Source organism: Falco biarmicus, chromosome 18 (genome assembly GCF_023638135.1).
Source record: "Falco biarmicus isolate bFalBia1 chromosome 18, bFalBia1.pri, whole genome shotgun sequence".
Lineage (NCBI taxonomy): Eukaryota > Metazoa > Chordata > Aves > Falconiformes > Falconidae > Falco > Falco biarmicus.
Genome location: NC_079305.1, coordinates 798182 through 812114, shown reverse-complemented (window position 1 = coordinate 812114; position 13933 = coordinate 798182). Strand labels below are relative to the sequence as shown.

Here is a 13933-nt window from a genome sequence, read left to right as displayed (position 1 = left end):
CTCAGTATACCCACACTCGAGTCGCACAGCTACCCCTGTGGAAAGTGACACTGCTTTTGGCACCACAAAAAGCCCGGGAGGCCAACACCTCCCTCACACACAGATTGTTCTTAAATAAGCCTTGATTATTATATGCTGCTACGTATACATATAAATAAATATAAATATAAATATATGAACTATGTAATAGGGGGTTATCCTGCTATCAGACTACAACTTGTATTACTGAGGAACTCAGAAACCACCACCTGTATCCAGGTCAAGCCACAAACTTGTTTTGGCTAGTGGAGGGATTAACTACTAACGTTATCTTACGGAGCTAATGAACAAAGATGAGCACAAATTTTCTTTCCCAGTCCTTGCACATCAGTTAACATAGCTGCATTTTTGCAGCATTTCTGGGAGAAGCAAAAGGGCTCCTCTGTGAAGCTGCAGAGTACTTTTAATTGCAACATTATGGGCTGCCAAGCTAGAACCCAGAAAGGCTCCGTCCACAGCCATCGTGCTTTAGCCAGACCCTGACCAGAGAGAATCCCACAAAGGCTGCACGCACAGTGAGGTACAACGCTGAACCCCTCACTGCACGGGGCAAGCGGGGCGATGTCCAAGCAGGAGCCACCTCTGTCTGCGCGAACAGCAAAGGAGGAAACCCCTTCTGGCTCATGGCAGCCCCTACACCTTGCTGCAGCATTTGCATTCTTCTCTTTCCCTGCCTCTTTCTGCACTGCCTCTTTCCCTGCCAACTCTCTTTTATGACAGAGCAGGTTTTGTTTTGTCAGGCCTTCTGTAGCAATGAAAGTCACAGGTGAGATTTTTCGTAAGAATTCAAGTTCTTCAGCTTTTACTTCCTCATGCTGTTGCTGGTGAATCAAAAGCCTGGTGTATGCAGCTTTCAAAAGGGTCTTCGTTCATCAGTGTGCACTTGTTCAACCTTAACCTGCAATCAATCCCTAACCTGCAATCAATCCCTAACCTGCAATCAATCCCTAACCTGCAATCAATCCCTAACCTGCACACACACACCGTGGCTCACAGATCAAGACCGTCCACTTACCGCAACTCCAGCGTGATAACTTGTCCCACAAGCGATAAGGATTAAACGACGACACCTCTGAATCTCCTTAATGTGATCCTTCAACCCGCCAAGATTTACTGTAAGCAAGATTCAGAAAGAAAAATTAAGGTGGCCAGGTAGCAGGAAAACCCTCAGCGTGACTGGCGCTAACACGCAGCATGTTACAATCTCCATCGGCCACTTTGCAAAAAAAAAAAAACCAAAACCCAAACAAACAACATTGCAAAAACACTGCCACAAGAAGTAATCTTGCCACCAGCACACGTAACGCTGGAAGCGCTCCCTGAGAGACACCCACGTTGTCTTCCACCAGCGTGTTTTTATCTCCCATGTCATCACCTGCTTCCTCCCCTATAACTACTGGGAATCACTACTAGGTACTGAGCTGTCAAAAATAAAGGAGGCTTGAGCTCAATTACCCGTGTAGTCATCAAAGTTGACCCTTCCTCTCATCGTATTAACAACAGATTCTGGCTGTTCAAAAATTTCCTTCTGCATAAATGAGCTGAAGTTACCTATAAAAGAAAGAAAGAAGCAAAAGATATGAGAACACTTTAAATGACCTCCTAATAATTTATATTTTTCCCCGTGTACGTAGGGAAAAGCTTGGACCAGAGTCACTAACAGGCCAGTTACCAGCCAGAAATTATGAAGCTGACGCTTCTTTCTCTGCCAAAGCATCAGCTCATCACGAGTGCTAGATTCAGGTTATTAGAACATGTCAAGGAAGGGTCAGATCCGGAATGGCGAGCCTACCAGGGATTAATCTTGGAAAAAATGGATACCTCCAAGGAGGAGGCAAAGTTCTCAGCCCCACAATCCCCTCATCATGGCCTTAGCAGCTAGAGGGAACGTTGCACTAGATGTAAGGACAAATTTTTTTCACCGTGAGAGTAACAAAGCACTGGAACAGGCGCTCAGCCAGGCTGTGGGATTCCTCTCCTTGAAGATACTCCAAACTTGACGAAACAAAGTTTGTTAACACTCTGATCTACTTGGCCCTGCTTTTAACGCAGGGATGGGACCAGATGACCTCCAGAGGTCTTCTTCAACCTGACTTATTCTGTGACTCCAGGGAGAGGACCCTGCCCCTCTAACACAGGTGACATCCAAAAGATTTTACCCTTCATAATTTGCTGAAGTTCCATCTGCAGGGTTTGCACGGCGCGTCCAGGGTGATCGCCTGCTGTGCGTTTAATCCGGTGGATGGAAAGACGGCCATCGACCACAGCTGCTACATCATCATCTTCAAGGAAAATCACTCGGTTGGTATGCTCAATGACGGCACTATAAAAGCATACACCATTTGCCATAAGACATTATCCTTCAGCGAAAGACGGGGCTACAGCCCTATTTATAATCCAACATACAGCTTTCGATTCAAGAAAGTTCCTCATTTCAATGGAATCTCTTTTAAAAATCAGACGAGTGCTGTAAAGTACATTTCCACACTGCCAATAGAACTGGATTTTTTCCACCCAGCTCATTATTAATCTCAGTGCCTGCTTGAAGAAGAAACCACAAATTCCTCAGACAAAGCAGCGTGTGCAGCAATGTGATCTAACCGTTAGGAGCTAGAGAGTGGAAGTCAGGGAGACGGTAATTTGCCCGAGCACGCAGGGTGCGCAGCTACAGGTGCAGATTCCCGTCTCGGTTTTGCCAGTGATAAGCCATTGTCCCTCCCTGCATCTCCTTTTCCCAGTCTGTGGAACTAGGGGCAGCTTGGCCACCTGTTAAAGTACTCCGAGATCTGCTTAGAGGCACTCTGAGAATTAGGTACTATGGAATACCTTCCCTGCCTGCGGTTTGCTTGGGGAATGTCAATATTGCAATTACCAGCGGGGTTTAAAAATCTCCAGCCAGGTTTTAGTCCGTGCTCCCTCTGAGCTGAACGAGGCAAGCTGTACTGAAATACATCGGCTCCCTCTTTTCGTAGCTTTTGTTCTGACCTTGGGCAAGTCACCGAAAAGCTCTCCAAAATCAGAACGCATCGGGGTGTCCTAAGACTCTCCAAAATGCTCTGACGAGGAGAGCTGCAGAAGTCAGCCACAGCAGTATTTTTACATTTCTGGAGCAGGTACTCATTTCCCTACTACAGAGAGAACCAGAAGCTCTGGTAGGGCTGCTGTCGAGTTAAGTCTTCCCTCCCTCCACTGGGATTAAAATAAGCCACCTTTGATGATGAAGGAATTGCACGCGTGCAGAGATCCCTGGAGAATCACCGCAATTCTCCTGGTAATTAGCACAGGGATCCCTGGAGAATCACCGCAATTCTCCTGGTAATTAGCACAGGGATCCCTGGAGAATCACCCCAATTCTCCTGGTAATTAGCACAGGGATCCCTGGAGAATCACCCCAATTCTCCTGGTAATTAGCACAGGGATCCCTGGAGAATCACCCCAATTCTCCTGGTAATTAGCACAGGGATCCCTGGAGAATCACCGCAATTCTCCTGAAAACGAGCATCTGTCCTGTTAATTTAGGTCAGTACTCTCTCAGGTTTCCCATCACACACCTTGGAAATCTTTACCGACCTGAAGAAGGATAACACCACTATTCCAAAGTGCTCGTTGGTTTCTTTAACAAACTCTCACCTAACCCACCTTCGTCTCTTTCAGGGCTGCACACGGTAATTAGTGCATGTTTGTGAAGCAATGGCCACACTGACGTCATTTACTTTATTCATAAAGAAACCAGAGCCCCCCCAGCTCGCGTTGGCCTCAGCTTTAAACAGCACATTTTTTGTATACGCTAAAAGATCCCGGACAACGTTACCTAGCATCTGAAGCAAAGTAGTACTCCACAGCTTTCTCCTCGACAGGGAACAGGCAGGTGGTACTGTCCACACGCGACAGGCTGCAGCTCCCCTTCTTGTCCTTACCTAGGGGACAGCAGGATCAGGCGCGGCGGCCGCGATGCCCCAGCCAGAGCAACCCCGGCGCGGTACCAACACGAAGCACTACTGTCACCACCGCGAGCGGTTACAGTAGATTGAACGGCGCCGGTGGAGGAGGGCAGCCCTCGTTCGACTGTGCCCTTCCTCAGTTTGCTTGCAAGGGTCTCACGTGCTTCTTAACGAAGTCGGGAAGCGCAACGTTAGCGCACAACAGTTGAGTTCGAACACAATATTCGGTAAAATTCAAACGAAAGTTTAGATGTGGCTCCACTAGGAGAAGAGAATTCAAGCTGCTTTACGAGCGGTCACATTTACCAGGTTTTCCCAGTTGAATCTGCCCTCTTTATCATTTTTAATTCGCTCCTGTTTCGCTAACTTCCCCGAGGCTCTGCGAAATCAAGCAGGATTGCTCTTTCTTTGTCAGTTCTTCTCAGCAGTGGGGAAATTCTTTCAGAGCTGCCACCTGCGCACCACACTGTCCCACTGCGCACTGGCAGATGTAACCCAAACCTGGTTTTGTCTGGCTGAGCTAACGGGTTCAGGCACAGACCAGGAAACCCACGATTAAGTACTCGGTGTTGTTCCTGAGCTATCGAGTACAACCACCTTGTTCTGATCCAAAAATTGCACAGCTGGTAAACTGCTGCGAGTCTCACGCTACTGCCAGGGAAGGATCTAGGGGTACCGAAGGACACCGGAATAAGAGTTGACTTCTGAAAAACTTGCACTAAGGCTTTTTAAAAGTTCAACGTTTCACCAGGGATCCTTTCTGAAGTATTCTGGCAATTCCCAATTCTCTCTGATCCTCCCCCTCCTCTTTAACTGCAGAAAATCCTTCTCGGTGGCGCAGCTCATCAGGAATGCAGATGAGGACCACAACACCTACTGCTCAGCGCTGACCGCGCACAAAATTATTTGCCCGTCACCGTGCACAGTATGGTACGGGGTGGGGGTGGATTAATCAGTTTATCTAGCACAATGTGCTTACTGCTGAAGAATACCAACTTGAAGTTACTCTGTTATATATTTATTCTATAAGCTCTGATGTTGGGTTTCACCCACCGGATACCAGGCTGATGCAGTGATGTAAGCAGAGCTCAGGATGTTTAGATTTATGCTTCTGTAAACGAAAACGCAAAGAAAAAATACTGCTTTCATGTTGATACTCAATAAGAAGGTTCTACTCAGCCAACAATTTAGAGCCCTCCAGTTACTGAGTCAGCAAATGGGAAAAAAGAAGCTCCCGTGTTGTTGAGTTGAGACAGGACAGACGGATTTGTTGTTGAGAAAGGACAGAGCAAAGGTGTTAGTGGCCGTTCTCCAACGGAAGCACCCATACTTGATCAAAACACGCAAATTTTGTTTCTCAAAACAGAACATTTCCCTGCATTGACTTTACTATGTTGCATTGCTTTCCTATGTTACAGGTTCTACACCGAGCTGCAACTGGAACGTGTGTGTGCTGTGCACGGACACATGCACTATAGATATATATATACACATATACATATATATAATCTCTTACCAAGGAGTGGTCAAAGAGTTACAGTGAGTATGATCAGCCCGTTGTGGCTGTTACGTTATCTATGCATTTGTCCAGAGACTGGCCATTTATCTCTAGATAAACTGGATTGCTGCTCTACGGCACCTACCCGCCAAATACTAGAATTCAGAGGCAACACAGAAGTAATCTTTTAATCTTTTCCCTTCTAAATCAAAGAATGGAGACATCACAGAGAATTAACAGGTGGAGTAAAAAGCGGGCGGGGGGGTGTGAATTTTTCAGGAAGGGCTTAGTGGCCGTGACAGCCGAGGGGCTGCGGTTCTTAAAGCCGCTGGGAATTAAGGTTAACCTGACGCCAGAATCTGACTCTAAATACTTCACGCTGACTTAAGAGAGAGAACGTCTGGTAAAAAGAAACAAGACCTCGCCTAATGTTTGGATTCAGGCAAACCAGCTCCTGAGAAAGAACAAACACAGTTCGTCTTTCAACAGAGTGAGGTTCGTTTCTCCTCCAGCGCAAGAGCCCCAGGCCACTGTCTGCTGAGGGTGGAATCCCATTTATTTACAGCAGCCAAGAATCGGGTCCTTTCCTCTTACAGAAAAGCACTCTGCTACTTTAGGTGTGAGCTTAGCTCATCACATCACGTATGACGGGTTAGCCTTTAAAAAAATTAAGTATTTAATGTGAATTAAAAGTGGTTCACCCAGATGAATGACCAAAGGGGATGAAGTTCCAGCTTCAGGTCAACCTTACTGCTTCTGCCAGAAGCTGCAATTCAGATTCACACTATGATCAGGAGGGAGGACGTGCCTCTTCGACAATCTGAACGCCAGAAGGAATTTTGGAGAATATCTGCATTGGGATTATTAGCAGCCTCCCATCTAAATGGGATGGGTGGACTGACGGGTGGATTTTCCTGTGTGTTGCTCATGGTGTTTCTGATCAAGAAGTAATTTCGATTGTCCCACTTGTTTCCCTACACTACACAGAAAGCAATAACCACGTACTAACGAGACAACGCATATTTGTCTCATTTATGATTCCTTTCCTAAGGAACTGGAGGATTTGTCTGAAATTTCAAGTATTAAGATTTTTCTCCGGTAGGCACATTCCTCCATTTTTATGGATATTCCATCAAAAGAATGATCCACAGATTGTACAGCTGAAAGTGTAATTGGAAAAAAAAAAAAAAAAAAAAAAAAATCACCAAACTTCAGATAATCGGGGGGGCGGGAAAAGCATTACATACATACATTCAGGATTACTGCTAATTATCGAACACCACCCAAGTGTAAACACAGACAAAGCTCACTGGGACTGGTTCTCCACGGTGCACTGCGGCAAGCTATCGTTAGCAACACCAGTGGCAAGTAGTAAGACGCAGCGTGACAGTAAGTCCCGTCGGTCGCTGCATGCTTAGAGAACTAGTCCAGTGCCCAGTAACCCAACGGGTTCAGACTCCTCTGACAAGGGTGAATTACGGGATAACTCTTGGCCACTTCTCATTTGCAAGGGTGCAAACTATGCGCCTACAGTGGTAAAACACACGTGTGAAAGATGGATGGACAACACCAATACAGATTGCCACACGAAGGGGAACAGCATTCTGCTTTTTACAAATTATGGGGGGGGGCAGGAGAAAGGTTTGAGAGAGGGGAAAGCCCACAGCCTGCAAAGCACTCGTCATTTTTGTCCTTGAAAACAAACAGGTCCATAAACACCAATATGCCACCCACAAAATATGAACTTAGATATCTAAGTTTAACCATACCGTTAACTTTACTACACTGAACTCTTCTATTTCGTTCTATTCTCCTGCATTAAGATGCGTTTTCCTTGCAACCACTGGACATTACAGCTTTGATCATAAAACTAGAGGCTAACTTGAGCTACGTGGTGGTACAGCACGTGCTTAAAAACTTACTTCAAAAAATAGAATCTCTTTCTTATAACGGTTTAATTTACAGATGAAAGTTTAAAAGTGGAATACGTATTCCAAAGCGTGCAACTGTGAAACTCCACGCTTGTACGTGGGTCCCTGTGCGAATGGAACGTGGTTCCTACGGGGAAGGGGGTGCACACACTTACCCGTCCGGTAGAGTATTGGGATGTGGTCGGTGGAGAGCTTGTGCTCGCTGCGTACTCCTATGAGCAGGGGGCTGCCTCGCCTGCAAGAAGACACCGAGTTACAGCCCTCAGCACCCAAAGATTCATCACCTTGACACCCGACCTGAAAGGACTGTTGTTCTCCAGCACAGCAATGGAACTGAACTTTAAAACAAACCCAAAAGCGAGCTCCTCCCAGAGAAGTTGTTGGTGCTGCAAACACAGGAGGCCTCAAGATAGAGCGGACTAATCTCTGAATAAACACAACACAAAGACATGAGGAATCTGGCTCAAGCTTAGCCAAAACTCTGCAGGAGTAACTGCAGTCCCACAGCCACCTGAACCAGGAACGTGCTGGCTGTTGCTCGCCGTACGTATCCGCAAACGGCTGTTGGCACCGAAACTCAGAACCTGTTTTAGGCACAACATGGTCAAACCGACCCGACTGATGCTGACGTTTAACAGCGGGGCAGACCTGAGCACCAGGCTGGCCCCACAGAGGACTTGTCTGAATGCTGCCACACTCAAAGGAAAAGATAAAAGCATCTCCTTTCAAATCTCTCACAACTGGAGTCTAAAAAAAAAAAACAAAAACAAAAAACCAAAAAAAAACCCACACCAAACAAACAGCTGTTCCAGAGCAGTTGGGGTACGGGTGGTCAGCAAGAAATTTTCAACACATTTCTGAGAATGTTTTTGTTATGATAAATAAGAAAGGAGAGAAAGGAAATGGAAAGCAACAGCCACCCTCGCAGCATGATGAGAATAACCTCTACTCCACTGCCTTCTAACTTGGAGGGATAAAAAAAATAAAAAGCACATCCCGTGCCACAAAAAACGTTCTTCCCAACAGCAACGCTTACCTGGTACCGACGGCTTGCCCAGGATAATGAACACTTTTGAACACGAGGGCAAAAGCACCTTCCTGGAAGAAAGGAAACACAAACTGGTTATCCCTTTGCCTGAAGCCTGGGCCACCACGTCAGGATTCCCAGCACGGAAACCGCACCCCTGTTTCTGCAAACAAGTAAGAGAGACCGAACCGGGAGCTTCACAGCCGGGTCTTCACAACCGCCAGGAGCGGGGGGCTCATTCTGGCAGGCTGTGTGTCCCCCCCCCAGAGCCCGGGCAGCTCCTCCTCATCCACGAAACGAGCCTTCTCAACTCCCGGCCGCTGCCCTGGGACAGCACGGCCGCTCGGGCGAGGGTCCCGCGTCAGTTCAGGGTGCGGCGAGGGGACGTACGGCGGCAGAGCGTTGGGAAAAGCGGCGCCAAAGCGCTGGGGCGTTTGCTGAGGTGCGGTGCCACCGAGCGCACCGCTGAGCCGTGGCAGCCCGCCCGCAACACGGGTCCTTGGTCTGCTGCTGGCACTGCTCCTGCCAGGCCAAGCACTGGAAAAAACCCTCCTGGAGAGGGCACTGGGAGGGGGCAAGCTGCAGCTGGGTGGGGGTCCCGCGCAGGGCAGCTCCCACAAGAGGCCAGCACCTCCTCCCGATGCAGCTGCGGGAAGAGCTGAGGAACTTACTCCCACTGTCCCCCCAGCGCTACCACCCCCCACTCACCACCCCGCACCCCAGGAGGGGCTGCCTCGGGGGGCTGCTGCGCCCCCGCATTTCGACGTTTTTCACGTGAGTGTTGACTAACATTAAAGAAAACCGAATATACGTCCGAGATGAAGAAGGGTCAGAATGACAAAGACCCTCCGTAACGCGTGCCACAGAGCGTCCACGTGCACGGCGGTGCAGCACTGCAGTACACCCGTTAGCGTGCGTGCGTCCGTCCCCAGCCGTCCCCACTCCGCTCCCAGCATTACCAGCTGCTGGATGACCCTCTCCACCAGGGTGGTGAAGCTGATGTCGTCGCTGTCGCGGTTGTCGTACATGTACTTGACCAGTTTGGCGATGCTCTCCGTGTCCGTCTCCGACTCGAAGTCGTAGCCCTTGCTCTCCTGCAGCGACAGCACACGTTGGGTAACCGGCCCGCTGACTTCCCTTCCCACCTTGCTTTTCCTTCCTTCTTTCCTTTTCTAATTTTCTTTTCCTTCCCTTTCCCCATCCTTTGTTCCGGCACTTCCTTTTCCTTCCTGTCTCATTTTTCTTTCCTGTCTTCCCTTCTCCTTCCCTCCTGCATGTCTGCTTCCTTCTATTCCTTTTTTCCCCTCCCGCCTTAAGTCCTCCTTCCTTCTTCCCTGCCTTTCTTAGTCCTTCCTTCTTCCCTTTCCCCCTCTCCTGCTATTCTCCTTTTTATCCTTCTCTTTTTTCCTGCTTTCCTTCCTTTTTCCTGCCCTTCCTTTTTCCTCACTAATCTTCCCTTCCTTTCCCCCTGTTCTCCTGCATTTCCTCTCCTTGTCTTTCTTCCCTTCTCTCCTGTCTTTTCCTTTCTCTTCTTTCCTTTCCTTCCCCTTCCCTCAGACTCCTTCTCCTTCCTCCCATTTCCTTTTCATTCCTTTCCTTCCCTTCCTTTTCTCGCCTCCCATTTCCTTCCTTCTTCCCTACCTTCTCTTTCCCATCTTCATTACTTCTTCCCTTCCTTTTCCTTGCCCTCCTTTTCACTTCTTTTCCCTTTCAACCCTTCTTCTTTGCTTTTCCTTCCATCTTTCTCCTCCATCCAGATGTACTTCCTTCCTTCTCCTCCTCCCCCCTGCCCCGTCAGCGGGAGGGAGGGAGCAGGAGGGTACAGGCAGGAGCGGGCGCGGAGCAGCGTGCACAGGAGTAGAAGGGTAAGTGTGAACGGGAGAGTGAGCGCGCACGTGGGGAGCGAGAGTGCAGTGAGTGCACGTGCTAGTGCAAAAGGGAGGGGGAGAGTACGCGCGTGTGAGTGCAGGCTGAGCGTGCACGTACTGTGAGTGCACGTGGAGTGGGGCGGGAGTGTAAGACAGAGTGCAAACGCAGAGCGAGCGTGCACACCTGTGCTCCCGGAGCCAGAGCTGGGGCAAGCAAGTGACTACGAACAGAGAAACGAGTGTGAGTGGGGGGTGAGCACCACTGGAAGAGTGAGAGTGAGTGCAGAGTAAGTGGGGAAGCATGAATGGAGGCATGAGTGGGGGATGACTGAGTGCGAGGGGTAGTGTGAGTGGGGGGAGAGTGCAGGAGTGAAATAGGGGGGGTGGGAGTGAATGGGAAAATGAGCAAATGGAGGCGAGTGTAAGAGTGAGTGGAGGAGTAAATATGAGCAGGGGAAGAAGGGAAGGAGGCGAGAGTGTGGAGGAGCATGAATGGGAGGTGAGCAGAGTAGGAAAGTGTTGGGGGAAATAAAAGTGTGTGAGAATGAGTGGGTGAGTGAGGAGGAGTATGTGTGAGTGAGGATATGAGTGGGGGAGAGAGCGGGAGAGTTGAGTGTGAGCAGGGGAGTGAGCGTGAGGGTGGCATGTCAGTGAGTGCAGGGGTAGTGAGTCTGAACAGGGTGAGTTCAGGAGTGGGAGAATATGACAGCGGGAAATGGGGGAGTGAGGAGGAGTGGGAGGGTGATTGTGAGTGGGGAAATGAGTGAGTGTGAGTTCATGTGTAAGTGGGCGCATAAGAATGTGAGTGAGGGAATGAGGAGGGGAGGAGTGAGAATAAGTGAGGGAATAAGGAGGCTGAGTGTGAGCGGTGCAATGAGTGTGGAAGGGTGAGTGGGGGAGTGAGGAGGGTGTGTGGAAAGGCAAGTGAACAGGAGAGTGTGAGTGAAGGGGAGTAACACCTGAGGTGAGTGGGGGAGAGTGGGGGAGCGAGTGGGGAATGAGGAGCAAGGTAGGGTGTAGGGGGTGAGAGGTGTGAGTGCAAAAATAGGAGTGAGGGAACGGGGTAGCGAGTGGGGGCCTGAGTGAAGGAGTGTGAGTGAGGGGAGTGTGTGTGAAGTGGGAGACTGAGTGTGAGCGGGTGAGTGAGGAAACGGGGGGGTGAGAGTAAAGGAGTGTGAGCATGAGTGGGAGAGTGAGGAGGAGTGCAAACAGATGAGTGTGAGTGGGAGAGGGAGGGAATGGAACAATGAGGGGCGTGTGAGCAGTGTGAGTGTGAGCATGTGCGTGGGGAACCAGTGGAGGAGCGGGAGTGGGAGAGAGTGGTGGGGGAGCTTTAAGTGAGCAAGTGGGGGAGCACAAGTGGACAGTAAGAGTGGGGGAGTGTGAATGGAGGAGAGTGAGTGTGAGGGGGAAGTGTAAGCTGGGGTGCGTGAGCAGAGCCGTGAGTGAATATGAGAGTACGAGTGAGGGAATGCAGTGAGTGCGGAGCGTGTGAGTAGGGGAGGGTGAGTGTGAGTGAGATAGGGAGGGACTGGGGGGATGTAAGTGTGAGGATGTACTCAGAGCAGGAGGCAGTGGGAGAGCGTAAGTGCAAGTGGGAGTATGAGTGGAAGAGTGAGCGGGAGAACAAAAATATGAGTGGGAGGATGTGACTGGAGGAGTGTGAATGTGAGTGGAGTGGGAAAATGTGAGAATACAAACGGGGGGGGCGAGCAGGGGGGAGCAAGTGCCGCGCGCGGGGTGCGGGGGTCGCTCACCAGGAATTTCCGCAGGTCCTTGTAGTTGGTGATGATGCCGTTGTGGATGACGATGAACTCTGGAGGCAGAGAACGGCCCCGCTCAGCCCCCGGCCTGGCAGCGGGTGCCCGCGGCCGCGTGGCACGGACGGCACGAACCGCGTCAGCACCGCGCTGGGCAGAACCGAGCGCCGAGCCTCGTCCCCCCGGCGTGACCCCCCGGCTCTGCCGGTAACCGGTAACGGCAGACGATGACAATGACCCGGGTGGGCCCAGGGCTACTGAGATCCCGCAGAGTTTCTGAGGGGGCTCACACCTGGTGGCTCCCAGCCCGGGGGGAGGCGGTGGCCAACCCCACCGCGGCCGGGCTGCGCCCCACCGCAGCACGGAGCGCAGCCACCCTCTTCCGTGCAGCCGTGATTATGAAAAAAACCATAATTAAACGGGGGGGGGGGGGGGGGGGAAGTATCCAAAATCCCACCCCAAAGAATAGCCACGAAAATTCTTCACCTTCAGTTCCATTCTGTTTCACCCCCTCCTCACACTGTGCCCATGAAACCAAGTCCAAAGCCCTCCAGCCTCACAGTAACGGGGGTCAGCCCCACAGCCCGCCACAAACCCCCCGCCCCGGCACACACCGGGCACCAGCGACAGCCACCAGCTTCCCCCGACGCCCCCAGACCCGCGGCTCCTCACGCAGCCGCGCTCACCGTTGTTTTTATCCGAGCGCTGCGGGTGGCTGTTGATGGGACTGGGCTCGCCGTGGGTAGCCCAGCGGGTATGGGCGATGCCAAGGTGCACGTCAAACTCGATGTCCAGGTCCATGTCCTGTTGCTCTGCAGAAGTAAGAGAAGTTTTCAGCACTGAGGGGCTGCCCTACCCCAAGGTCAAGGTGGGCGCCTTGCCAGGCCACCGGGGTCCGCAGGACAGCAACACCCACCAGGAAACACCATCCACAAATCCAACAAAACACCCAGCTTGTTCAGAATGCAGATGCATGCAAGTAACCTCCCCGCATTCCTCACCCCGCCAAAATAAAACAAAACAACTTTAAGAAAGAATCCGACCTTAATTTTATCTCTCAGGGCTGCACCTTGCCATCCTGTCAGCTGTGACCGAACCAGCCCGTTTCATGGTTACGTACAACTATGGTCAGAATATTCATCACTAACCCTTGTTTCTAGAAAGCATGCCGTTAGCATTAATGTTTCTTTGGTTAAAAAAAAAAAAAAAAAAAAAAAAAAGAGTATTCCTTTTGTTCTGTAAGCATCACCACAATCTCTTTAAAACCGTAGACCCTGCAATCTTCTTCAGCAGGCAAACATTCCTTCAGAAATATTTTTGTGTATCTTCTATTTCTGCAAGGCACATACCGCCTCGCCGGGACTTTTCAAGGTCCTGCTTTCCTCTACGCTACGACCAGATCTGCCCAGCTCCCCGTCGGACACAGCACTCTGCTCCGTGAGGTTAGTGCTAGCACAGGTTAGAAGTTCAATTACAGCCACACGGCGGCTCTCGAATGCCAACTAGAGATCTTTACTCCTCTGAAAAGCATCTCCCCGTCCTCACACCGCTGACCTGCATTCCACACCCAAGAACTTCGTGTTTCCTCGCGATGCGCACAGATTTGATGAGCTGAACACTTAAATCAAGGTAACCCAGAGAGCAGAAATGGATGCAGAAGACCTCACTCTCCGCGTTCTCATCAATTTGACAGCTGCACACATACATCAGTGCTTTCCTGAAGCCAGCTGCATCGCCCATCGCCACTCGGATGGACAGCTTTAGCTGGGACAAGCATTACATATGAAAATTCAAAATTCAACTGGTGAAGAAGAGAATTTCTCTTTTTGCCCAAGCTCTAGGTCTCTGATAATTATCTGCCAGATATTC

The 13933-nt window shown here is 50.2% G+C and overlaps 1 protein-coding gene across 4 annotated transcripts in view; it reads right to left on the bottom strand.

Moving 5' to 3' along the window:
- Positions 1-13933, bottom strand: part of GFPT1 (glutamine--fructose-6-phosphate transaminase 1) — a 40483-nt gene that overhangs the window by 11376 nt on the left and 15174 nt on the right. For all 4 annotated transcript variants that reach the window (XM_056362951.1, XM_056362953.1, XM_056362952.1 and 1 more), the window contains 9 exons: positions 12751-12876; positions 12062-12120; positions 9396-9530; positions 8446-8507; positions 7565-7644; positions 3851-3956; positions 2199-2362; positions 1495-1590; positions 1055-1152 (listed from right to left, as the gene is read on the bottom strand). In XM_056362951.1, the coding sequence (XP_056218926.1) occupies positions 1055-1152; positions 1495-1590; positions 2199-2362; positions 3851-3956; positions 7565-7644; positions 8446-8507; positions 9396-9530; positions 12062-12120; positions 12751-12865 (915 nt within the window). In that variant the 5' untranslated portion in view covers positions 12866-12876. The remainder of the gene's footprint in view (positions 1-1054; positions 1153-1494; positions 1591-2198; positions 2363-3850; positions 3957-7564; positions 7645-8445; positions 8508-9395; positions 9531-12061; positions 12121-12750; positions 12877-13933) is intronic.